General features: G+C 40.8%; 1 protein-coding gene across 3 annotated transcripts in view; it reads right to left on the minus strand.

The window, feature by feature from the left end:
• Positions 1-27,746, minus strand: part of CDH18 (cadherin 18) — an 809,510-nt gene that overhangs the window by 53,683 nt on the left and 728,081 nt on the right. For 2 of the 3 annotated variants that reach the window (XM_068236726.1, XM_068236725.1), the window contains one exon: positions 24,728-24,846. In XM_068236726.1, the coding sequence (XP_068092827.1) occupies positions 24,728-24,846 (119 nt within the window). Of the gene's footprint in view, positions 1-2,902; positions 3,038-23,649; positions 23,711-24,727; positions 24,847-27,746 lie in introns of those variants that run through there. The other variant, XM_068236728.1, reaches the window with a different exon arrangement.

Here is a 27,746-nt window from a genome sequence, read left to right on the forward strand (position 1 = left end):
AATGCAGCAGAGACAGGCACCGTAGTTGGAACATGGCAGTGTATTGTGTGGCGTGTGTTCCATATACAGAGGTGGTCTACAGTTCTGTTTGAACCGCCCCAAGTGCTATTTTTGCCTGGTTAGTCCCTCGTTCCCATATGGGGTGAACAGTGCCAGATATCAGGTATGTTGTGTGTTTTTGAATATAGGTAGAACTGTGTTGTACTGGTTCACCTCATTTGGTGTTGAAGGGGTGGAGCTACATAGGGACAGGTTCCACCTGGGTATATAAGGATGCAGGTGAGCATTGGGGGACATGCGGTCTAGAGAAAACCCTACGAACAAAACAATCGTCGACCTCCTCCATATCTCTTGCTGTAATCTGCAAAGGAACCTGAAGCGAGGAAAATTATTTAAAATAAACACATGACGTAGCTGCAAATGAATATTAGATACTAACCTCACCATCAGTTCCTCTCAGAGGCTCACAATTTTCTTATTACAGTGATCCCTTCCAGTTCTCACAATATTTTGTCAGAACTGAAATACACCAGTTGCTGTCAGTTATATATCAGCAGCTGTCAGTTACAACTGAATGTGAAAGGTAATGTCCATGTTTCCCTATGGCTCAAGTGGGCGATATTACAGTTTAACAGTGTGCTGACCAGGAAGCTGTTAGGGGTAATGGCCATTTTTAAAATGGAGGACGGACAATGTCATTTGCAGCTACGTCATGTGTTTATTTTGAATAATTTTACTCGCTTCAGATTCCCTTTAAGCCTGATAAGTACAGGTCCTTCTCAAAAAATTAGCATATTGTGATAAAGTTCATTATTTTCTGTAATGTACTGATAAACATTAGACTTTCATATATTTTAGATTCATTACACACAACTGAAGTAGTTCAAGCCTTTTATTGTTTTAATATTGATAATTTTGGCATACAGCCCATGAATACCCCAAATTCCTATCTCAAAAAATTAGCATATTTCATCCGACCAATAAAAGAAAAGTGTTTTTAAAACAAAAAAAGTCAACCTTCAAATAATTATGTTCAGTTATGCACTCAATACTTTGTTCGGGAATCCTTTTGCAGAAATGACTGCTTCAATGTGGCGTGGCATGGAGGCAATCAGCCTCTGGCACTGCTCAGGTGTTATGGAGGCCCAGGATGCTTTGATAGCGGCCTTAAGCTCATCCAGAGTGTTGGGTCTTGCGTCTCTCAACTTTCTCTTCACAATATCCCACAGATTCTCTATGGGGTTCAGGTCAGGAGAGTTGGCAGGCCAATTGAGCACAGTAATACCATGGTCAGTAAACCATTTACCATTGGTTTTGGCACTGTGAGCAGGTGCCAGGTCGTGCTGAAAAATGAAATCTTCATCTCCATAAAGCTTTTTAGCAGATGGAAGCATGAAGTGCTCCAATATCTCCTGATAGCTAGCTGCATTGACCCTGCCCTTGATAAAACACAGTGGACCAACACCAGCAGCTGACATGGCACCCCAGACCATCACTGACTGTGGGTACTTGACACTGGACTTCATGCATTTTGGCATTTCCCTCTCCTCAATCTTCCTCCAGACTCTGGCACCTTGATTTCCAAATAACAGGCAAAAGTTGCTTTCATCCAAAAAAGTACTTTGGACCACTGAGCAACAGTCCAGTGCTGCTTCTCTGTAGCCCAGGTCAGGCGCTTCTGCCGCTGTTTCTGGTTCAAAAGTGGCTTGACCTGGGGAATGCGGCACCTGTAGCCCATTTCCAGCACACGCCTGTACACGGTGGGTCTGGATGTTTCTACTCCAGACTCAGTCCACTGCTTCCGCAGGTCCCCCAAGGTCTGGAATAGGTCCTTCTCCACAATCTTCTCAGGGTCCGGTTACCTCTTCTCGTTGTGCAGCGTTTTCTGCCACACTTTTTCCTTCCCACAAACTTCTTACTGAGGTGCCTTGATACAGCACTCTGGGAGCAGCCTATTTGTTCAGAAATGTCTTTCTGTGTCTTACCCTCTAGCTTGAGGGTGTCAATGATGGCCTTCTGGACAGCAGTCAGGTCAGCAGTCTTACCCATGATTGCGGTTTTGAGTAATGAACCAGGCTGGGAGTTTTTAAAAGCCTCAGGAATCTTTTGCAGGTGTTTAGAGTTAATTAGTTGATTCAGATGATTAGGTTAATAGCTCCTTTTCATGATATGCTAATTTTTTGAGATAGGAATTTTGGGTTTTCATGAGCTGTATGCCAAAATCATCAATATTAAAACAATAAAAGGCTTGAACTACTTCAGTTGTGTGTAATGAATCTAAAATATATGAAAGTCTATTGTTTATCAGTACATTACAGAAAATAATGAACTTTATAACAATATGCAAATTTTTTGAGAAGGACCTGTATATATTTATCCACTGTTTTTTGCAACATGCCGTTTTAACATAAGAGGGTGCATTAAAAGTGTTGGAGATTTGCATGGGTGTTTCTGGACTCTTTTGATCTCCTGGTGTAAATATTGCATAGCTTAAATGCGGAATTTAATTAGGGAAGTAGTTAATTGTTTTAACTACTGATAAATTCTTCATTCATTAGAGAAATTTTCATGAAAAATTTCTTTAATTTTCTGTGAAAACGCAAAAATTTATATTTTTTACAGAATTATTTTGTCACGAAAATGCAAAAAAAACAGTATTTTCCTGTGAAAATTTGATAAAAACTTTACAAATATTAAAACCTTTTTTTTGCAAATATTTTCACTCAAGAATCGAATTTAACATATTTTTTGTGAAAATGAACGCAAAAAGAATATAAGCATCTTCGTATATATATATATATATATATATATATATATATATATATATATATATATATATATATATATATACACATATATATATAATATTTTTTCTGAGCTAGGGGGGCCTTTCTAAACTCACACGTTGAATGTTCACCAGGTGAGATTCTTCTAATGCATCTGCAAATATTCTCTGTGTGGTTTTGTCTTCAAATAAATGCGTTTGGATAAATAATGTTCTGCTTTCTTCTCTTCCCAATACTGCTTTGATGTCTAGCTGTGGTGAGATGATATAGAAAAAATACAGGTTGCTGTGAACTGCATTCACACATATGCTTAACACTTTCATTTTTTTGTACTTCACATAGTACAGAAAGATAATCCTCAGAGGAGTAAATGCAAAATTTCTGATGCTACAATAAAGAAAAGAAGAATAGAGCATCCGCACATCAGAAGTTAAGCATATAGTGTTTATAAAAAATCAGATAGGGATTGCAAAAAATATGTCTGTGTTTAGAAAAAAGAAAGAAAAGTAAATTCACCTTTGTAAAGAAAGCTTAAAAGGACAACAGAAAAAGGCAAAACAAAGTGATGTTACCTTTCATATTTATTTATGTTTTTAGTTGTTTCACAGGGTTTCTTATTTCTGCCATTGCTTGGGGGGGTCACTGCAAGTTTGATCATTTTAATTGATTAACTATATAAATGGCATATGAAATTTCTGTTTAATTCCTAGTTCGAAGACACTTCGCAGAATTCTCCTTTAAAGAGAAACTCCGACCAAGAATTGAACTTTATCCCAATCAGTGGCTGATACCCCCTTTTACATGAAAAATCTATTCCTTTTCACAAACAGACCATCAGGGGGCACTGTATGACTGATATTGTGGTGAAACCACTCCCACAAAGAAATTCTGAGTACGTACTCTTGGCAGTTTCCTGTCTGAGAACCTTGCTGCATTGTGGGAAATAGCTGTTTACAGCTGTTTCCAACTGCCAAAAAAGCATGCAGCAGCTACATCACCCGCCAACAGTAAAAATGATACCATGTGATAAATGTCAGAATGTAAATCAGGGATTTAAAAGATTTTACAATGGGCAAACACTGACTAAATCATTTATACATGCACTGTTTTTATTACATTATTTTCACTGGAGTTCCTGTTTAAGCATGTGCCTCTGTATTTCCAGCATTGCATGCATTCCACAGTACACTGTGAACTACTTTTCCATTATTTAAAGTGTACCAAAGATGGTGGTACAGAGAGGCAGATGGGACACAGAGGCATGTTCCCTGCTGCACGACATGCTACTGTGTCCTCCAAACCGCTCTCTGCCCATCAACCCCCCCCCCCCCCGACACCGCCACGCTATCACCCCTCAAAATTGGAGGCACGCAGCTTGTCGCCAATCTTGAGGGGAACGGAGGAGAGTTAATCCCTGCTAAACACCCACTGGTGGACTTCCCCAGCTGCCATTGGGCAACTCTGCCTCTCCATGGCGGCTCCCCCTGAGACACACAAAGCAGCTCTTCCAGTATTGTGAACCCAGGTATCATGAAACCAAAACTATTGTATTTCTGGCCACAGAAGGGGTACAGAGCAGCAGAGATTGCAGCTACCTGATCGGCCCGGACCCCAGGTCAGGTAGCATTGTTTTTTTAAGTTCGAATCCCCACCTCAGGTTCCCTTTAAATATAATACAGATCACACAGGGTCACTATCCATTACTTTTGCAAATGATACAAAATGCACTACAACATTTTTTTTTTGCCTAGTGCTCTGTCATGAGTGCTAGAAATCTTGACCTGAATTCCTGAAATATCACTGTCATAGCATTAAAGATCCATACAGACATACTTGGAGACTTGAGTACTTCTGTGGGCTTCCGAGGAGACCCAAAGGCCTCTTCAACACTAATTAACCTGACGGTAATCCCGAGCTGAGCTCGGGCTGAGATATTGGAGCTCAGAGCGGTAAGCCCGAGTCCAAACTGCCACACGCTTTTGTTTTCATGGGTTCCGCGCATGAACTGCACTTGTCAGTGACTCAGCGGGACTCAGGCTCCCCCCCCCCCCCCCCCCGGCCACCGGGATCCCCTTTACCTTCATCCTTCATCCGGCAAATCCGGACAGCCGAGCGGAGGTACGCAGAGTTTAGCCTGTCTAATCCTCATTTGTCTCTAATCACAAATTATAATTTAATCTCTCCCCTGTGATTTGTACTACTCTCAGCCTACTGCCTGCACCAATGTCTGCCTGGATTTTGACTACTCTCAGCCTGCCGCCTGCACCGACATCTGCCTGGATTTTGACTACTCTCAGCCTGCCGCCTGCACCGACCTCTGCCTGGATTTTGACTACTTTTTGCCTGCCGCCTGCACCTGCCTCTGCCTGGATTTTGAGTACTCTCTGCCTGCCTTATTTGTACAGTTTCACAATTTTTTAAGTTTATTCATTAATGTATTTAATTCAACAAATTTGTGTTCTAGTCTTTTATTTATATGCAGAATGTCTACCAGGCTTTTATTCTGACATATTTTGGTGAGTTATGACTTAAGAATTGGAGGCCTAAAAGTCTTTAAAAAATTTACCGCTTTTGACTCATAATTCCAGACAGAAATGCACCGCCAGGGAGGTTAAAGTTGGACGCTGGCACAGGGGGCCTGACAGTGGAACGAGGTGCTAGGATAGGAATGGGAAAGCTTTAAACGATATGTTACATTTGTCCTTTCAAGCTAAATTATTTAAAATATCTGTTTCTTTAAGAAGACAAAATTATATTCAGCTTCGCTTTTTAGTAAGAAGGCTTTCCAGTCTCATTTAGCCCCTTATACTCTCCTAGTGGTTCTGGGTCACCATGTGCTCTCTGGGTTCTCTGTAGGGATGGCCCGAACCTCCAATTTTAGGTTTGCGAACTTCCGCAAAAGTTTGGTTCGCGCAAACCTTCGCTAACCGCAATAGACTTCAATGGGGAGGCAAACTTTGAAAACTAGAAACACTTATGCTGGCCAGAAAAGTGATGGAAAAGATGTTTCCAGGGGTCTAACATCTGAGTTTTTGCATGGATGAGTGGGATAGACGTCAAAAGTCCCGGGGAAAAATATGGATTTGACGCAAAGCAGCATTTTAAGGGCTGAAATCAAATTGCATGCTAAAATGGAGGCCTAAATGCTTTCAAACATCTTGCATGTGTATATGCAGGGAGTGTAATTAGAGTACTGCTTCACACTGACCCACCAAACTCACTGTGTAATGCACCGCAAACAGCTGTTTGTGCAGTAACGGCCGTGCTGGACTGGTGCGCACCATAGCGAGAGTTCAGACCATAGTGGTTTTCAAGCCCATATGGTCACCAGGCTGAGGTAGCTCAATGACAGAACAACAGTGATTGTCTAGCTGATTGAATTTAGTCTGTCCACAATGAAGCAACAACCTTGTTATCTTTGGTGTGAGACACTCATATAGCCGGCGGTCATTGCTTCATTGTGATACGCAAGCCCCTTCACCGCGGCAAGGTAACGATCATGAAGGGGAGTTGACACATGTACTGAACATGCCTTTTGTTTTGTAGTTGCAGCCGCAGTGCAGCCAGAAAAATTAGGCAGGCATGTACACGCACCAGAAAAATGATTATAGCGGCCGCTGCTAGCAGCGGCCTTAAAAATTCAGGAATTCACCTGGAGTCCTGGTGGACCCTGTTGGTGGTGGTGGAGAAGACAGTCAAGCAGCCTGCAGGCAGAGATGCTGTGTGGGGACTGACTTAGTCTTGGGGCAGGCAGTCACACGGCGTGCAGGCAGAGATGCTGTGTGTGGGGACTGACTTAGTCTTCAAGCAGGCCTGAGCGTGCTTTGCAGATGAGGCATCCGTGGTCAGATGGACCCTTGACCCAACGCTGTGTGCCAGAGATGTCACCACATGCCTTTCAACATCACGGTACAGTTTAGGTATCGCCTTTTTGAGAAAAAATTGCGGCCTGGTATCTTCCACTGTGGTGTGTGGCTTTGCTTTTGTGCGCTGCTTTTCCTCAGGTGGTCATCCCATTGCAGTTTGTGCTTTGTAATAATGTGCCTTTGTAAGGTAGTTGTCCCTACGCGGGTCTTGGTCTTTCCACAGCTCAATTTTTGGTGGCAGAGAGTACAGATGGCATTGCTCTCATCTGAGGCAGACACACAAAACATTTCCACACAGCTGAGCCCTGGGGTGATGGCACTTTGGTGGTGGCGGCCGACTGAGTGTTAAGTGGGGTGCCAGAATCAGAGCAGGAGGAGGAAGATATGTCACGCTTTCATGCGGAAGCTGAGAAAGATGAGGTGTTCAGTGTTAAATAGTCAACTACGTCCTGACAATATTGGGGATTGATGGCACGTGCCTTCTTCTGAACACTGTACTTTGGTCGAGGGCCACACGAAATCATGACAGCACGAACTCGAACAGACCTGCTAGGTGGCCTGCCTCTGGCTCTGCCTTTTGTTTTGTTCTTATTGGGGGGGATGAAGTGAAAGGTATGCACTGACTTGACTAATACAATGTACGGTTACACAGGTGCAGTGACACAGGTATGCAGTGACTGCTGGTACAACAATGTGCGGTTACACAGGTGCAGTGAACAGGTTGCAGTGACTGGTATTACAAATGTGCAGCTGCCTGTCACACACACACACAGACTGCAATGACAGGTGCAATGACTGGTGGTATTAACAATGCCTGCGCTCACGTAGGTATAGGTAGGTAGGTGCACTGAACAGTGAACAGGTGCAGTGATTGGGATTACAAATGTGCAGCTGCCTGTCACACACATAGGTAGTCACTGAATGTGCTTGGCCTGACAGTGGCACAGTAGGAATTAATGTGCCAAAGGCCAGCTGCGACTGACTGACAGGGCTGTGTATAATGCAAGTGGGCCACAAAAAAAATAGATCACAAGAACAACATTAGCTCTCAATAGAGCTGTTGAGGGGTGCTTTTTTTTTTAGCAATAAGAATCAGCAAAGAGCAAGCTAACAAGCCTACAAGAGCCTAACTAAGCTTTCCCTATGAGAATCTGCAGCAGCTCTCCCTTCTCTAATTACTGCAGGCACATGAGTGAGTCCAATGCCTGACACTGCCTGCCTTTTATAAGGGGGGGGGGGAGGGCCTCCAGGAGGGAGTGTAGCCTGATTGGCTACAATGTGTTGCTGACTGTGATGTAGAGGGTCAAAGTCTATGGAAGTTCGCCGAGAACCATTCGCCAGTGAACAGTTCGGGCCATCTCTAGTTCTCTGTAATTCTTGCTCTAATAGTGATTAGAATAAACTATTTTTTTGTTTGTTTGTTTTTCTAGGTAAACATGGAATGAGGTGAACATCAAGCCCGAGGCACGCCACTGGCAATAGAGACAGTCCCATTTTTTTTCTCCTCTAAAACTCACCTTCTTCCCTCAGTGAGGTCAGATATAAGCATTAGGAAAAAGGCAGTTGTTACCTAGCCAACAAACTATTTAAAAATACAATGCTTGGGGGTTTCTCCAAGTACCTTATAAAGAACAACTGGCTCTACATCAAGGTTATAACCTTGAGAACCTGCAACATTGCACATATAAGTAAATGCTTCAGGAGATCTGTACATGACAATAAAACCAGTCTGCTACTATTGCGCTTGTGTGAAAATTGTATTTCCTATTCTCATATCATATATTATATAGTATATCAATGCAGTGTTTTGTTCATTTTGTCTTTGTATTTTAATCTCTGTTTATGTTGAGTGGTAAAATATATAATGAAATAAAAAGCAATGTGACTGCACTCTCTTAAAGGACATTGTTTTATATTCCATTTAAATGTTAAACCCTTTATATATTCATGCACATCCGAGCCTCACATCTCGTCCTCTGTATATTTCAGTTAACCATCTCTGTAGCCATATGAAATGCTGATATCTGTGAACATGCGAGTCTGCTAGAGAAGATTTCTTTTTTCATGTTCATGTTAGCAACAACATGCAAGCTGTCCTAGAAGCAACAATCCATGCCGCAGCAAGCTTTTTCATTAGGACTTCTTTTTACCTATTTAGGTATCATATAAAGAATTAGAGAAATCTTTCTTCAATATCTTAATACGGTATAACTGGGACATAAGCATATTGATTAATATGAGATGTTGCCAAGCAGATAAAGATCCAATACGGCTGGTTTGCATTTCTAACAAGCACATTAGAAGCCCCTTCCCTTTATTTCACATACAGCTTGAAAACAGATGGTATCATGTAGAGACCCACACATAGATTCAAATGAAAAAAGGCTATAAAATGTTCTACTATAAGCGAGTTTCTCTTTAAGCTAATTGATGTGTACAGATCTAACTTCCTATCTGATAGCTTAGTGAGCAGAATGCCCATATATATATTTTTTGTCTTCTGCAGTAAAAAAAAAAGGCATTTCATATTTGATCATAGTGTTGTTTGAAATCAGGATATTGAGTTCAGAAACTTGAGTTATCCTGAACACTACACTTCAGCACCTGAACAAGTGGAAAGGTCATGGGGAGCTCACTTACTTGTACTTCACAGAGCTTCATGTGATTCTGATGCTTCCTCCTTCCGGCTTGAAAGAAGCATCATAGCCACATGAAACATGCTGTGCAGTGCAAGTAAGTGAACTCTCCATGACCCTGACCACTTGCTCAGGCACTGAGGTGTGCTGTTCAGGATATTTCAAGTTTCAGAATTCAATATCCCAAATTCAAACACCAACACTATTGGATCATGTGATCTGTAGCAGGAGAACAGAATGAGTTATCAGGACATTTTTAGGTGGGGCTAATGCTCCCGTTTGGCCCATATTAATCATGCTGTATCAAGTAAAATGGTTTGGGGAACAAACATAGCTCTCCACAGCCTTTACCTCTGATTGACTTTTACAGTCATTGTTTTTACATCAGTTAATCAAGGAGCTTACATACCAATAAAAAAGTTACTCCTGAATAAAAAATAATTTCCAACAATTTTGTGATGTAAAATACAAATAATACAGAAATGGGGACATCGAAAGCCCGATATAGTGTAGTAAGTACTGGCATAGGATGGATATTTTGAAGTAAGTAGAATAATACTAACAAACCAGGGTTAACTTCTAGACAATCCCTGTACGTGCAGGTGGGAAGATTAGACCTGTCCCCACTCAGAATTAAGAAGTCGCTCTCTGTAGATTGGAAAAAGGGGGTATAGCACCCCTCCACCAGGGGTTGACACAGGAATTGTATACAGTAAACAGAGGAGCCAAAAGAATAAAATAGGCTAAAAATTTTAAAAATGCTAAGGAGGCAGTGGTGGACTTACCTTCTTGAAGCAGAAACAAAGCTGTTAGTTTTAAACACACAAACATTTATTGACATACTCCAAAACAGTGTTGCAACACATTTCACATGCATGAACCTGCTTCATCAGGGACAGGCAGTAAACAAGGTGTATATAACTGTAAAATCAGAGACAAATGGCTATATCAGACTAATATCATCATAGACAAAAAAACGCAATGGTAATTATAACAATAGTTGTGTGTTGTATTAGTTTGGCATTTGCAGAAATATAACTTTTGTTGTGTGAATACTTCATCCTACTACCAATTACTGAATCTGAGAGAGCCTAAGCGCTTGAATCCTATGGGAGAAAAGTGCTATAGAAATGTTATTGTATTGTATTATCGTATAGATGCTATATGGGTATAGGTAAGTGGGGGGTACATAGGAATACAAAGTATCCCCCACTTTCCTATACCCATATAGCATCCAAGCCTAATTACCTACCAAGACAGCATTATATACACAAAACTATTGTTATCATTACCATTGTATATATATATATATATATATATATATATATATATATATATATATACAGCATTGTGTTTTTTTTGTCTATGATGATATTAGTCTGATATAGCCATTTGTCTCTGATTTTACAGTTATATACTCATTGTTTACTGCCAGATGAAGTTCATGCCCGTGAAACACATTACAACACTGTTTTGGAGTATGTCAATAAATGTATGTGTATTTAAAACTGACAGTTTTGTGTCTGCTTCAAGGAGGTAAGCCCACCACTGCTTCCTTAGCATTTTTAATAATTTTAGCCTATTTTATTCTTTTAGCGCCTCTGTTTGCTGTATGAAATACAAATAAAACTAAGTGTAATTATTTTTAAACCAGGCAAACCCTACTTTAATTGAAACTAGAACAGCATAGTGTATTATTGAAAAGCAAATATTGAAACTGAGAATTATGAAAAAAAATGTTTGACTAGTACTCATTTTTAAACTGATGGCAGTAAAATGACTAGGAATAGAAATGACCTGTGGTTGTATTTTTGAAAATAAAATGTTTTCTCATTCTTGCAAGATAAAGAATTTCAACTGGTCAGCACTTTAGGTCTTGCTTGTTGAATTTTTCATGTTTCAAGCAGTTAAAAAAATAAAAAAGAGTTTAACTTGCCTGGGGCTTCTATTGTCCCCCTGCAGACATCCTGTGCCCACACCGGGACATAACGTTCCTCCACCGTGGCTCACTTTCATTATCGCTGACTTTTATGTCGCCGGACACAGTACCTGCGCCCATCTTCGTTTGCGCTCCCATCACAGAGAGCATCCTGCGCAGGCACAGTATGAGATAACCTTTTACTGCACCTGTGCAGGATTCTCCTGGCGATGGGAGCATGAACAGGACATGTGCATCCAGGGCCATGCAGGGCCAGTGGCCAGCAACAGGCTCAGTCTCTGACAGGGCCAGATTACTGGCAAGGCCACATAGGCCATGGCTTAGGGTGCCAGAAATCCAGCGCTGCTTGAGGCGGCTGAGGTATAGAAAAGTGTGCACAGGCACCCAGAGACTGCTAACAATGATGGCCGCCCGTCAGTCCTTTTCATTCATGCCTTCCTGCACTCTATCTCCCTCTGACTCCTCTCTGCTTGCCTCTCCCCCTCCCTTTTGAAACACACACTCACTGTAGTCCATTCCGTCTGTGGTCTCCCTGCATTAAAAGTTCGATCAGGGATTGGCTAGCAGCATGCAGGCAGGACTCATGATGCTGCTGGAAGATGGAGCTAGATCCGCTCATTATTCACTCAGTCATATCATCCCTGTGGTCAATCTAGTACTGTTGTAAGTTCATAGCTGCCCACAGTGCTTTTCAAGCAATTTGAAGCCTGTTTATGTTCAGTGGGTGGTAAGAGGGGAAACAGATGTACTAGTAGCACACTGCACGACGCATCGCATAATCAGCTGATCGCACAGAGGTCTCGAAGTGCCACTGGGGATGACATATACTGTAGTTGGTCAGAAACCCTAGAGAGCATAAGCAGAGAATGAGTCCTCTGAGCACAGATTAGGAGGGTAACGGCAGCTACTTGAACACATGCTAGCCTCCCTTCTGAGGTTCCTTGCCAGATGCCAAATGATGGGTGAGGGAGAGAGAGAAGGAAGCAGCTTTCTCCAGTGTAGTAAAAAGAGGCTGCATGCTGCAGGATCCCATGCCTGGCTGACAAAAGCTTCTGCTGCTAATCTGTAAGTACCTTGTCTTGAGCCCAACCCAACTCAGGAAGCAGCATTAGGTGGTGGCTCATTTGTTTATCCCACTCTAGAGGTACCACAGCTCCCACCCTCCATAGTACTACAGCTCCCAGCCTGCTACTCTGCTCCATAGAGGCACCACAGCTCTCAGCAGGCTCATTCTCTTACATAGAGGCACCACATCTCCAAGCATGCCCCTTCTCACCCTTATAATATTGCAAACCCTCTGGCGGACACCTCTTGATTGCCCTCCAAAGTAAAGTGTTGTCCTCAGGGCCCTTGCAGAGTATTCATATTTACCTGTCCAGCCAGCACACTGCTCTGTGTGCTTGTCTTCATCTTCGCAGGTGCCTCATCTCTGTGACCTGACGACACATGAGAATGAAGCACACAGACTGAGGAGCCTGCTGGCTGGACAGGCGAATATGATTTGCTGTGAATTATGCTGACCAGGCGTCCTCTTTTGCCCAGACAGGTCCACTTTTTCTGACCTGTCCGGGCTGTCCTCCCAGGTTTTTGAAATGTCCGGGTGAAGAGAGCCGAACACGAGTGAGCTGAGCAATTAGCCACTTCATTGCGGCTCTTTAGTGAGCCGGACTTCCCATCACTAACCTAACCACTATTCTGGGCTAGAGACGAGTCTCTGCTAGAGAGTCTCTGGCAGGCTGCTCCTCTGGCTGCTTCTGTGAGTCATGAGTCGACTCATGAGTCAAAGATTTCTGCCCTACAATCTTTGACTCATGAGTCGACTCATGGGAGCAGCCAGAGGAGCAGCCTGTCAGAGACTCTCTGCAACACCTGGAACCAGAGAGAGGCAGAGGGCGGAGGCAGAGAACATGGGCGAGGAGGGAATCAGGAGGTGGGACTGGGAACACTCGGAGGAGCAGAGCAGGAGAAGGGTTGTCTATGGAGGGGTGAGTGCTAAATGAGCTCAGAACATCCTCTCTGCCCTAAAAGATAGACAACAGCATGATAACCGTTATTAAATAAAGTCGACCTGAACTCATAACATGCTTTCTGCTCTAAAAGATCCACAACTACACAACAGCATAATGCCCTTTATTAAAGTGGACCTGAACTCAGAACTTGCTTTCTGCTCTAAAAGATCCACAATTACACAACAGCATAATGCCCTTTATTAAAGTGGACCTGAACTCAGAACATGCTTTCTGCTCTAAAAGATACCTCTGCCAGAGGTAACGGTTCGTGCAATTATGCGTCGGAGGAAACTGTTGTTGCATTTCATTCCTCAAGTTAACGGTTGCTGCATTTATCATTTTGACAGTCATTGTTGTCTGATTGCATTTTGTGGTCTGCCGGCCCTCCACCATGTGGTCTGGAAAAAAAAAACAGCCCTCCATGCCCGCAAAGTTGAACAGCACACTGCTAAGGTCTTGTATATTTGGCCCCACCCATGACCACGCCCACATGCTGTTGTGATCGTCCTCTTTTTTGGAAATCAAAATATGGTCACCCTACTGTGAATACTCTGCCTTGGGGGCTCGACAGGTTGCTCTGGAGAAACCCCAGTATTAAATGGTGGAGGACATGCTGGAAGCTGTGGTTCCTCTGTCAGTTCTAACTTTTCTAGTTCTAGTCTCCTTTTATATACACACACGGTTCCAGTGCTGGGTTCCTCCCTAGTCAAAATGGTTTCTTCAGTGCATAAGTGCAACTGTGGGCGAGTTTATCTGTACTGAGGATGGGTAATTTAGGTCCACATATGCCCAGTAAAATGAAGTGCCTGAAGGTAAAAATCTGTACACATGCACCTTAGCTCTACTTACTTGCCCATGGCCACATGCTCACACAGTAAAGAAGCCTCTTCTGCTGGGGGGAGGGGGTGAAGATGCTGTTCATTGGAGGGCAGCTGGTAACAACAGGCCTTGGGGGGAAAAATGAACAAATCCGGCCCTGGTCGCTGAAAACAACAGTGAGCCGTGGCGGGGGACCGGAGGATTGTTTTGTCCTGGCGTGAGTACAGGACGACTGCAGGGGGCTGGTAGAAGCACCAGGTAAGTAAAACTCTTTTTTTAAACACTTACAGGTGTCCTTTAAGTCCATTTTAATTAAACTTGAGTCCATTAAACAAATCCATATTCCTGGATTATATTTATATATTTTTTCTTTGCATGATAATGTTTCAACTTGCATTTGGAAACATTAACAAACACGTTCACACAGAGAGAGCACTCTAAGAAATATTTCTGAACCCATGCAGTGACTTCACACACACACACACACACACACACACACACACACACACACACACACACACACACACACACACACACACACACACACACACACACACACACACACACACACACACATCATTTATATTGCGATTTTCTCCTGGCAGACTCAAAGCACCAGAGCTGCAGCCACTAGGGAGTGTTCTATAGACAGTAGCAGTGTTAGGAAGTCTTGCCCACGGTCTCCTCCTCTCTGAATAGGTGCCGGCTTACTAAACAGGAAGACTTGCACTGTAGTATACTGTCTGTTTTTAATACATGTGAGGCCTTGAAGATCAAGTCCATTTAATACTGGCTTTCACTCTTTCCCCTAGAATATAGAATCACATAAGGACAGAATCTGCCCAGGATATGTCATGGGCGGGGGCTATTGAAGATATGTAACTCTTGGCTAGTTCCTGACATTGTAGCCTGAAATGGTGTCACAGTTTCTTTGCTGGATAGTAAAAATCCCCTTAATCAGAGCATACAAGACCAAAATTCATCCAAGTAAGTGCAACTGGCACATGGGTGTACATGGCTCACTACCTGATCTGATCTATTCCCATGGAAAAGCTACTTGTAGAACAGATTCCTGAAAGACTTAAAATGACCTGTTATTACTCCAGTAAATGCTCTAGAGGGCTGCAAGTTTTCAAAGTGACAATTTTCTTGGAATGCGAATACCAACTAATTTCTACATATGTCAGATGTGCCCTAGTAGTGGTTCCCTGTGGCCAAGGGTCCACAACATTATCAATGCAATCATTTAACCTGCATATCAAAAAAATCGAAAACCTTGCTTCTGGGCCTGCAACCAAAAAAAGGTCAAACAAACAAAACACAGACTATAGCTATCTAGCCTACATACCATTATTATTAATACTTTTAAGTATTTTTATTGCACTAACATCCTCCACAGTGCGGCACAGAGTATATTGCCTTGTCATATAGCTGTCCCTCAGAGGAGCTCACAATCTAATCCCTACCATAGTCAAATGTCTATGGATGTATTGTGTAATGTAAGTCTAGGGTCATTTAGAGGGAAGCCAATTAACTTATCTGTATGCTTTTAGGATGTGAGAGAAAACTGGAGTGCTTGAAGGAAACCCACACAGACAAAGGGAGAACATACACACTCTGTGCAGATAGTGCCCTGGCTGGGATTTGAACCGGGGACCCAGCGCTGCATTAACACCACAATAATACGTTTGAAGATCAATGATGTTAATTACATGCTGCAGTACCTCACTTCCAGAAGCTCTAGAAGAAGCCCTGGATATAGCAAAAAGTTGCTTTGGGTGCCCAAAGAGTCTTAGGGCTAGAAGTAACATAGCTAAGGTTTTGCTTGCTTGTTATAGTGTATGAAGAGTTCCCAACATATACTACAGAAATGAATTCTTGTAAAAATCTCTGTGGACTTGTTAAGTCAGTTCATGTATGTTGTTTTTACTGTGTTGTTCTATAAACTGTTCTAATAAAATACATTTTAAACTAAAGTACAATTAATAAATAAATAAATAACCCCTTCAGACCCCTGTTTTATTTTCATATATTATTCTTATATATTGTTCAGTCCAGCAGGTTTTCAGAGCTGTACTATAATAACAAATAAAACCACAAATCACAGAAGTTAAGAAAATGTTTAAAGTAAGATTTTTTTTTGCGATTTTTACGTAATTGGAAAACTGCACCTGCTGCTTATCCTGCCTCACAGTGAGAGGATAGATCAGTGGTACAGAGCTGCAGCATGATCACTGTGATTGGATATTAGGTTTTTTTTGCCCATGCTGTGTTTTGTGATCCAATTGCAATCACTAATGGATCAATTAAACTACTGGAAATGGGGGTGACCATTTCTATTAATGCTATATGTTTGTGTCGTGATTCTGCTGCATTTTGGGTGTGATTGATTGAAGCTCAATTGCAGTAGTGGAAATTAGGAAGAAATACGATTGCATCACAGCACGATTGCGATCCCATTTCCTAGTGAAAAATAGCTTTCAAAGTGACTATGTCTCTAGGTGCTACTTTCTCACTTCCAAGTGCTGTTTGTTAGTTTCCTAATAATTCTTGCCATTAGGTTGAGTACAGTGCTCATTTTTCAATGTAATAAAGTTCTGTACCTGTATGGAGCTGCTGCTTTAAACAGGCAGTAAAAGAATTCTAGAACTATATGGGTTCTGTGGCCCATATGCAATTTCACTTTTTCTCCTAGGTAATATTCTCACACCTCATCAATAAAATGCCTTTTAAGACACAAGCAAGCAATACAACACGTTATTTAATAATTTTGACTGACTTTTCGCATCTGTTTTTAGTACTTTTTAAGTTGCAGAGTTCTGAAAAGTTATTTTCAAAAGAAGATTAAACATATTCTTAGGAGGTAAGTCAGTAGAAAAAAAAGGGAATTGCATATGGACCCTTAATCACTTCAAGTTTTCTCCTGGGATATACTTTTTCATCTTTTGTTTAAATAACTTTTCAGTACTCTACAATTGATATAGTACTAAAATGTAAGTAAAAAAGTACTGTCAAAATGATCCTGATCATTTACTTGATAGGCAGGTGAACTGAATAAGGGCCAGGGGAAGATACGTTAGCTCATGCAAAATGGCAGCTCAATGGTAGCTGAAACCTCCCATTTACATAAAAGTAAAACTCTAGTTTTGTAGCTAAAAATGTATGCTAAATATCAAGTCCCCTTTGGACTTAATGGTCCCATTATTTGACCTTAAAGTTTTTGAAGAACATATGTGAGCCAGCAAAAATAATATGCATTTATTAAAAATTGGCTGATATTAGTTGGCAACAATGTGAAATCTTTGCAAAGAGTCACACCTCATAGAAAACAATCAAGGCTGAGTTTGCCAGATCAGTTCTGTTTTCTAATCACATTCTGGCTGTGATGGTCTTAGCAAGTTATATCAAACTGTTACGCATACTCAAAGGTTAAAAAAAAACCAAAAAATAAATAAAAAAGGACTATTCTGCACTGCCTCAAACTGCTTTAAAATTTGAGTACTGAATATCTTGAAAGACAATCTAGAGGAGAAAGGATAGGATGAAATCACTGTCACAGATGTCTTCAGGGGCACAGCAGCCATGCAAAACAGCTGTCGTCACGCTTACAGAATCACTCTTACCAAGCAGTTCCGATACTTTACTATGCACTCAAATCTCTGTCATAGACTCGTCTTAAGGGGTACAGCAGCCATGCAAAACAGCTGTCGTCACGCTTACAGAATCACTCTTACCAAGCAGTTCACTCTGCACTCAAATCTCTGGCCCATATGCAATTCACTTTTTCTCCTGAGTTTTCTCCTAGGTGATATTTTTACAGCTTGTCATAAAATACCTATTAAGTCACCAGCAAGCAAGAAAATACTCAAAATAATACTTTTTGACCAACTTTTAGGAACTTTTTCATTTTGTAAAATGCTGTATAGTTTACAGAGAAGGTGAAAACTATCTCCTAGGAGAAAACTCAGGTGAAGAAAAATGAATTGCATATGGACCTCTCTCATAGACTTATCTTGAGGTTCACAGCAGCCGCCACTCTTACAGAAACACTACAGCAAAGTAGTTCCAGCACTGCACTCAGTTTCACAAAATTGCAATGATCTCTAGAGTAAAGTTGTTACTTTTATGATACAGATAATACCCAATTTTGAAAGGAAAAAAGAATGTGTCTTGAGCCCTGTTTTATGATTCAATGAGTCATAATTCAACTTACAGAAAATATTCTTTACTGGTAGACTAATACTAAAAAGATTCCACTGATGAGACTTTAGAGATGCCGAGAGACTAATATTAGTAAGCCAATTCAAATATCCAGAAAAAGCCTTGAGCATTTAATGTAAACAGCTTGAAAAACGTGGTTAATGTGCTTTACATTCTAAAGACTTAATAAGCATTAGACACAGCTTATCTTATTTTGTCTTTTCAGGGAGCTCACAAGTACAATGTCTAGCACAGAGTGTCATTCAGTGGCTGAATGCCAATGCTGGCATTCACCACAATGCCTGCCATAATTGCATTTTAAGGCAAGCTTTATTTAGACCATGCAGTATCAAAAAAACCTGCTAAGCATCCAACCGGTTTTGTGCAGATAATTGCACTTCATCAAGGATTCTTCAGACAGCAAATTAAATTAATGGGATTTCTGTACAGACGATCACTGTTTGGCACTGTTGGAAATGTACTCTTGTAGAAAGTATCTTCATTATCTCCATAAGCAGCAATCATCAATAGCAGGACCAGATGCAACGGCAGATCACAGATGAACAAACCAATTCACACAAAGATTACGTCTGTCTGAATCACCCTTATGTGTCTCACAGAGCGCTACAGTGATATCGATATTCCATATCTGTTTATATAGTTTAAAATGTGCAAACAATTCATCAGATCAAGACACATTCAGATACTCTCTATATTTATCTCTCTTTAAGTGCTATGAAAAGAATACAACATTATCCTGACATTTTTTGTATTATTAAGCAAACAATTTGCTTAACTTACATGCATATATAGAAGCTGCAACCTTGGATTCATTAATTACGTACACAGGCAATCCCCTACTTACAAACAACTCGAGTTACAACATTTCTTGAGATACCAACAAAGTTGTCTTTAGGTACAACATATACAATACTCTTTTTTATTACACATTTTTGTTGTTAAATGTTCCAATATTGCAAAATGTTGTAGTTTAAAATACTTTAAAAGTGTATGGAAAATAACAAAAACACAACAACAACAAAAAAACATAGTTTAAACTATACCATATTTTTGGACCATAAGTCTTTCCTGACCATAAGATGCCCTTAGAATTGGAGGATAAAACCAGGGGGAAAAATATACTAAACCTGGCACATCCATGGTGCAGGGGCATTTAATGGGACACCAAACCTCAGATAAATACCAAAAATCAGTTTTATTAAGCCAAGATGCTAAAAACGCAAGAACTATGTGGTGATGACAAAATAATTACACATCAATGTACTTGGAATTGGCCAGTAATAGATAAAAAGGGCAGACAGCATGACAGCAGTATAAACCACAACAAGAGGGGTAAAGTGCAAATGAAAAACAATAAAGGTACTCCTGAAAGATCAGAATGAAAGTGCCAGGTGTGAGAGGATGAGGTAGTAAAACAGTAAAAAAAAGTGTTTTGTATTAAGGTAGATAGAAAATGTGCTGTTGGCCACCATGAGCGTGGAGAGCTGGGATGAAAGCCAGCACTAAAATCTGACATGAGACAGATGCTCACACACTTCACAGACACATCACTGGTCCAGCTCAGCTCCCACCCTCTTACTGTTCTCTCACTGCTGCCAGTGTGGAGGCTGTTGTGAGGAGAGGTTTTCATCGGGCATCCTGTCTGTGAGGAGGAACTGGACACGCTCCCCACCGCTGTGGACACATGGGTGGAAGTCAGGAATCAGGATTGTGAAAGTCTTTTCCAACAGACATTCACCTCAGTGCCTCCCTGAAGACACACAGGTGGAAGTTCAAGCAAGTCGGGGCAGTTTGCAGGTCACAGACGCTCGGCACCTCACTATAGCGATGGAGGAACTGGCCATGGAGGTGGAGATAAGCGTAAGGCCAGAGCAGAGTGTATGCATGGCAGAAAGCAACATTCTCAGTTGCCACATGGATTTCTTTAGTAGGGGCGGGACACCTGGCGCGGACCTACTGTGTTATTCCGTCCATAAGACGCATTGACTTTTTTTCCCCACATATGGTCCAAAAAATATGGTATATACAAATCTAGAGTTGTCCGAAAGTAATTAATGTATCCACCTTTTAGCATCTTCACCACAAGACTCAACTTAAATACACATTCAACTTGCAAAAAATTTCCAGGAATGGAACCTGTTTGTAAGTAGGGGATCGCCTGTACAAAGAATGACAACTTATTGCACTACTAGCTACAGTAACATCATGTATGCCATTATCTTCATGCAACTGTTCACTTTTTAATGTTACAGCCTTCTTTCTGGAATCAGATGTAAAGAACCCATAGTGAAGCCTTCAATTTAAATTTAGGCACAGGATATAAATTCAAGCATAGATATCCTAATTAAAGCCATCCTTTCCATAGTTTCACCTAACATTGTATATAATTCAAAGAGCTGGTAGCATTAAATTAGTAAAAATCTGAGTTATTATGCATTGAGACATGACAGTAAAATGAGTAGTATTAATGACTTACAAGGATTATGCGGGCCGTTACCTTTTTACCTGTAACCTAGAACTTGTACACCTGCATAATGAAGTATGACCTTCATTATTTAAAGCCTAGAATCAGAAAGGTTCCACGTGTGTGTGTGTGTGTGTGTGTGTGTGTGTGTGTGTGTGTGTGTGTGTGTGTGTGTGTGTGTGTGTGTGTGTGTTTTAGTGTGTGTGTGTGTGTGTGTGTTTTAGTGTGTGTGTGTGTGTGTGCTTGTTTTAGTGTGTGTTTTATTGAATCTTTGCCCATACTATACATTTTATAGTATGAAAAAATAACCTCTACTCTAAAACAGATGAACATTTTACAGAAACATGAACTGATCACATCACCAATTAAAATAACCTTGACCTTAATAGATCTATACACGTGTGGTGTATTGTTGTAGATAAATAAATACAATTCCCTGCATCCCAACAAGATGCTAATCTTAATGAGACTAATAAGGTATTTTTTAGGGGAAAAGAAGGTTGGTGATATAAAGTGAAATTAAGTTTATTGCATTTACAGAAAGTGTGCAATAATTGTTTAAATACATTTAGACAGTTGCATAAATTTGTCATTTTGTTTATTCCAACTAGTTTTAGGAACTCAAATGGGCTTGGAAAGCTCAGTGACCCCTGATCTACATACACAGGTGAATCCAACTATGAGAAAGAGTATTTAAGGGAGTCACCTTCTCTTTTAATTTTCTCTGAAGAGTAGCAACATTGGGGTCTCAAAACAACTCTCAAATGAACTGAAGACAAAGATTATTCCCCATCATGGTTTAAGGGAAGGATACAGAAAGCTGTCTCAGAGATTTCAGCTGTCTGTTTCCACAGTTAGGAACATATTGAGGAAATGGAAGACCACAGGCTCAGTTCAAGTTAAGGCATGAAGTGGCAGACCAAGAAAAATCTCAGATAAACAGAAGCAACGAATGGTGAGAACAGTCAGAGTCAACCCACAGACCAGCACCAAAGACCTACAATATCATCTTGCTGCAGATGGAGTCACTGTGCATCGTTCAACCATTCAGTGCACTTTACACAAGGAGATTCTGTATGCGAGAGTAATGCAGAGGAAGCCTTTTCTCCGTCCACAGCACAAACAGAGCCGCATGAGGTATGCTAATGAACATTTGGACAAGCCAGCTTCATTTTGGAATAAGGTGCTGTGGACCAATTAAATTAAAATTGAGTTATTTGGGCATAACAAGGGACATTATGCATGGAGGAAAACCAACAAAGCATTCCAAGAAAAACATCTGCTACCTACAGTAAAATATGGTGATGGTTCCATCATGCTGTGGGGCTGTGTGGCCAGTGCAGGGACTGGGTATCTTGTCAAAGTTGAGGGACGCATGGATTCCACTCAGTATCAGTATCAGATTCTGGAGACCAATGTCTAGGAATCAGTGACACAGCTGAAGCTGCACTGGGGCTGGATCTTTCAACAAGACAATGACCCTAAACATTGCTCAAAATCCACTAAGGCATTCATGCAGAGGAACAATTACAATGTTCTGGAATGGCCACCTCAGTCCCCAGACCTGAATATTATTGAAAATCTGTGGTGTGAGTTTAAGAGAGCTGTCCAAGCTCAGAAGCCATCAAACCTAAATGAACTAGAGATGTTTTATAAAGAGGAATGGTCCAAAATACCTTCAACCAGAATCCAGACTCTCATTGGGACCTACAGGAAGTGTTTAGAGGCTGTAAATTCTGCAAAAGTAGGATCTACTAAATATTGATTTCATTTCTTTTTTGTGGTGCCCAAATTTATGCACTTGCCTAATTTTGTTTACAACAACAACAACAAATAACATTTGTAAAGCGCTTTTCTCCCGTGGGACTCAAAGCGCATAAGCATGGCTCCGACCATCGTGGTACAGAGGAAGAATTTTATAAATCTGGAAATGCCAGGCTAAACAGGTGGCTTTTCAGTCTGGATTTGAATAGCTCCAGGGATGGTGCTGTCTTTACTGGGTGTGGTAGGGAGTTCCAAAGAGTAGGGGCAGCATGACAGAAGGCTCTGTCTCCAGATTTTTTGAGGTGCACTCTGGGAGTGACCAAGTTTATAGAACTTGCTGATCTGAGGTTGTGAGAGGTGTGGTGCAGCTTCAGCAAGTCCTTCATGTATCCAGGGCCCAGATTGTGCAGGGATTTGAATGTCAGCAGTCCAAACAGTTTAAATAATTATTGCACACTTTTTGTAAATCCAATAAACTTAATTTCACTTCTCAAATATCACTGTGTGTGTCTCCTATATGATATATTTAAAAAGGTATAAAACCCTGACATGATATTCAATAAAAACATGTTTTCCTACTTTTTATATGCCATACAGTTTTCATATTTGCTTTTGTGCATAAGTATTATTATTCATTTAGACATTATACGTTCCCAAAGTACACTTTTTTTGCTCTGAAAGCTGACTTTACATTTTATTCATAACTGCTTTATTCATCTTCTAATGTAAGAAGACATGCTTTCTGATTGTCTCACTGTCTTCAGGATAGTTTGCAGTGCCAGAGAATTGTTTGTTTACATTTCTCACTTGATACAATTAAACACAAGATAACATTATCTCTAGTTTGTATTTGTCCAGCTTTCCCTGCTGGGGAGCTTCTAAGGCCTGGGTTTAACCCTTTGAATGCTGTTCTAGTAAAAAAAAATGCTGGTTGTATATAATATGCTGTAAATAATCTATTAGAGCAAAGAAGAAATGCTGGGTTTCATTCCGCTTTAACTGAGATTTTTTTATTATAACAACCAACGATTTACAGGAAAATCATGACGATTTACAAGGTTGCCCAAATTTTCGCATCCCACCGTACGTTAGCCAGCATTATCACATGGCAGAGCTGAATTAGAATCAGAAAGTAAGGTTTTTACCATCAAAGATAAACTTTTTAGCGCAGTGAACAGGTTCTGTCTAATTCATTTTGGATTCCCTATTTGTGGCTACTGAATCATATGGTAGGATTTCAGTGCACTTTAACTATTTTATTACACTGAATATGGAATATCTTGCAATAGTTGCAGTAGGCATATTATTGCTTTCAGAGATAAATAGAAAACCCTCCTTATATGCAGATCTTCAATAGTGTGATCCTCAAATAACATCCAATTTTATGTTCAGTTAAACAGCTCAAACTGTTTTTCTGTCAATTGCATCCAAACCACAGCTTTTTGTTCAATATGTTAACAAGTGATCCCCCCAAACTTTATAGAGCCAATATACGTTAAACATGAAAGTTAAAATACACTTTTTGTTTTCAAAGTGTGGCTCTCCCCTCCCAAGTCTTTTAACCCCTTATATCACTTTCAGACTGGTGAGTAATGTCAGGCCCTTTTTCATTATTGCTATAGGTATTCTTGTGAATGTTAAAAGAGCATTAGCAAAAAAAAAAAAGCCACTCCCAACTAGAAGCTGTTGCACAGATAGTAGCATTTATTTGCTAGTGTGCACTGCAGTGCCCAGAAGAAACACCTGAAAACATGGGGACAACATACACACTCCACCTAGATTGCATACTGGCCCAAATTTGAAATGGGGACCCTATCACTGTAAGGTAAGAAAGTTATCCAATGCACCCCTGTGCCATATTTGACTGTGACATTAATGTGACATCAGTTTTGCAAACTAATTTCCCTTTGGGGAAATCCCCATCTTGCCCCAGAGAAAGCCAAACAGCCAAAAGATGCTGCATGTGACATTTGCAGGACACAATGCCTTTCAAAGATCGAGCACAGACACTGATTTGAATGCAGTCACTGAACCCTGTGTCTTAATTTTTACTGGCACAACCTCATCATTTTCCCAGCAGTGGGAAAGATGAGGACATATCATAAAAAGCTTCAAGGCATAAATGACAAACATTATTTCAATTCAAAGTTCATAATTTATGAAATTTTATTGAGTTCCCATTTAGAAGGGTACTTTGTTTAGAAAAAAAAAAAAATAAGTTACCTGTCCTGCTCTTGCATTTTCACAGACGACTATATCTTCATTTCCGATGTACGGGGCATTGTCATTAACATCCAAAACTTTGACACCAACTGACACATAGCTCATTAGCGTAGGTTTTTCTGCAAAATATGCAATGATAAACATTAATGGAAAGGAATGAATGGGTATAACAAGTGTATTCAAATATTTGGAATGCATGAACTGATCATTTAAAAGAAAACAGTACTGTTGTTGTGTGTCTGAGGTAGGTTATTATATGTAGAACAGCAAACAATAGAGTTCTGTTTGTAAACTGTGGGGCCTGAGCAGTCCTCCAGTAGCTGGTTGTAGCTAGGAAGGCCAGCATCTAAAGTAAACAATAAACAAAGTAGATAGAACAGCATTCCTAAGACAAGTTGAGGAGAACATTTCTGGTTAATGGTCCCCAGGGGATTCTGTAGCCAATTTATTTAGAGGCTTGCAAGTGCTCCAGGCCAATTTATTTTAGCACATTTTTTTCTTGCTTCTAATTAGTACTGCTGTAATGTGTATTGATGGTCGCTTGTCACTAAGGGCAGTGTGAGACAATAATAGAGGACTTCTGCTTTCGGTTTCTATATTTTCTATATTTGTTGCTGGCAGAGAGAGAAAGATCAAAGCATTCCAAGAATTAACAGCACGAGTTCTGCCAACTGTGGTCAAAAGCAGTGCACCTATTTCAAATGAGGTTCAATAAGGTTTTTAATAGCATGCAGATGTGTGTAAAGCAAAATGTGCAGCACTTCCAAATATTATGCACATTTATTCATTGCAATTGTTAAACTCATTATTTGTTCCTTGCTCAGCGCTACTTTACATTAGAACCATGGGAAGCATATGCTGAGTCTTCTGAAAGCATTAGGCTTTGATGAAAATCCACATGTGAGCATCCCATGCAGCACTTCTCCTGCTAAGGCCCAGAGGATTTTCCCTCCGGTCCTGGACTGGACGGCCCTTCCTTGCCACAACCCAGCAACCCAGGTTCCTTAAATGCAAGAAAACAACAAGATGCATTGGATCTAGAGGATGATACCTAAGGAGTTTCTTTATGATCCCACAACTCAGAGGATTCTGTTTTATTAGGTAGCTCAGTTAACTTTGTTGTCATAAGGAGGGACTTGTATGACAGCCTCGTACTTGTATTACTTGGCCTACCTAACCAGCCCAAAATCGCATGATCATGTATCTTGTACCCTGTTCGTCTTGTATAGCTTTGTCCTATGGTGTATAACCTTGTTACAGCTGTCATCCTTGTATCATTGTATATATTTATTGTCCAGCGCTGCGTAATATGTTGGAGCTTTACAAATACAAATAATAATAATAATTATAGTTATTGTTGGGACTAGTTTTACACCCTTTTGGAAGAAACTTGTAGCTAATACCCACAACTCTCCTATACTTCCTTTTGTCCTATTGTTATTTTTAGGATTGTGGTGCAAGGTAGCCTGACAGTTGTTAATCCCTTCCCCCTTTTTTGCCATTGAAAAGGTACTTTAGGTGTTGCTTATATCATTCTCTTGCTACAAAATGCCTAATCTGCAGGCCATGCTGACGTTCCACTGTGGAGTATGGGCATTTGAGTATGCCACCCCCACCAACATGATGTCACAGCAGCATTACTGACTAAGTATTTCAGGCTGCGAAGTCTTATACTGGGGATACACGGTACGTTTCTGTACCGTGTATCGATCAGCTTATCCGGCCAGCTGATAATATTCAGCTGGTCCGATCATGCCACTCGACCCCCGCCTGCTTGATTCCCGCATGTGGACAATGGCAGGGAATCGAGCGCTGATAAGGAAGCACCGGCGGGGGCGAGCGGTAATCGATCCGCGCGCACGCGCGGACGAGCAGGGACACAGCTGGGGTCGATCCAGCGGCTAATCGAGCCACCGGTCGACCCGTGTATCCACAGCATTAGCCTGTAAGCCCACACTCTGTTTCTCTCTTTGGTTTAGTATATATATTGTGTGAATTCTCCTTTTGTGTCTTTTTTCCCTACCCTTATACCCACCTTCCTTACTCCCTCCCTCACCCCAATCCCTCACTATTATGTGTTGGTTGTATTTCATCAATGTATAACAGAGAAAAAAAGTGATGGTATATGTTTTATGATACATAACATAACACAGTTTGATTTGGGAGCCCAGGTGTTCTAAATGTTTTATGTGCTACATTATGCTTTTACCAATTTCTGCTCTTTTACTTAATGATGGCTGGCCAAAGCCCCTGTTGCCCACAACACTGGCTTCCATAGAGGGTTTTTCACAATGTTAAGGGACTAAATTCACCCTTTAAAAGGTGCCAAGCACTTGATGAGTACCGTAGGCTTAAAGGGGATATACTATTCTTTCAGGAGATAAACTATAAAAAGGGAAGGGATCCAAAATATTGGCATGAACATTATCCTTTACACTATTACTAATCCTGCTAAAAGGGCTGGTCTAGCCTTCATTCTGCACAAAAGACTGGGTTTTGATCTGCAGTCAATATACAGAGATGTGGATGGCAGGATTTTAATTATAAAGGGAACAATTGGGAATGTCCTATTTTCACTGGTTAACATGTATGACCCGAATGATAATCAGATTTCTTTCTTCCACAAGCTGGAAGATATTTTGCTAGTAGCGCTTAATAGCACTCAGTACAGGTACTGAACAGGCATGGAGTCACATCTGAGCACGACCAAAGTTGTGGCATGTCAGGGTTCTCTGCTGGCGGGTAACATCACCAGGTGTCAAGCACGTCCACCTGAAAGAGGCCTTTCAAAGAGATAAACATATTTATGTCACCACTTTATAAGGGTCCATGGAGTTCACCACTTTGGTAATGGAGAAGCCTGTAGGAAACAGTAGAGACCAACAGTGCTTCTTTTAAAAACTCGATTTTGCCACTTTTGCTATTATCAGCTTTTTTTATTAGAACAAAAACAAAAAAAGGAGCTTAGCTGTACTTGCCCACAGTTTAAGCTAATGTGTTTAATTTTTGAAGGAAAACG

This window comes from Hyperolius riggenbachi, chromosome 5 (assembly GCF_040937935.1).
Source record: "Hyperolius riggenbachi isolate aHypRig1 chromosome 5, aHypRig1.pri, whole genome shotgun sequence".
NCBI lineage: Eukaryota > Metazoa > Chordata > Amphibia > Anura > Hyperoliidae > Hyperolius > Hyperolius riggenbachi.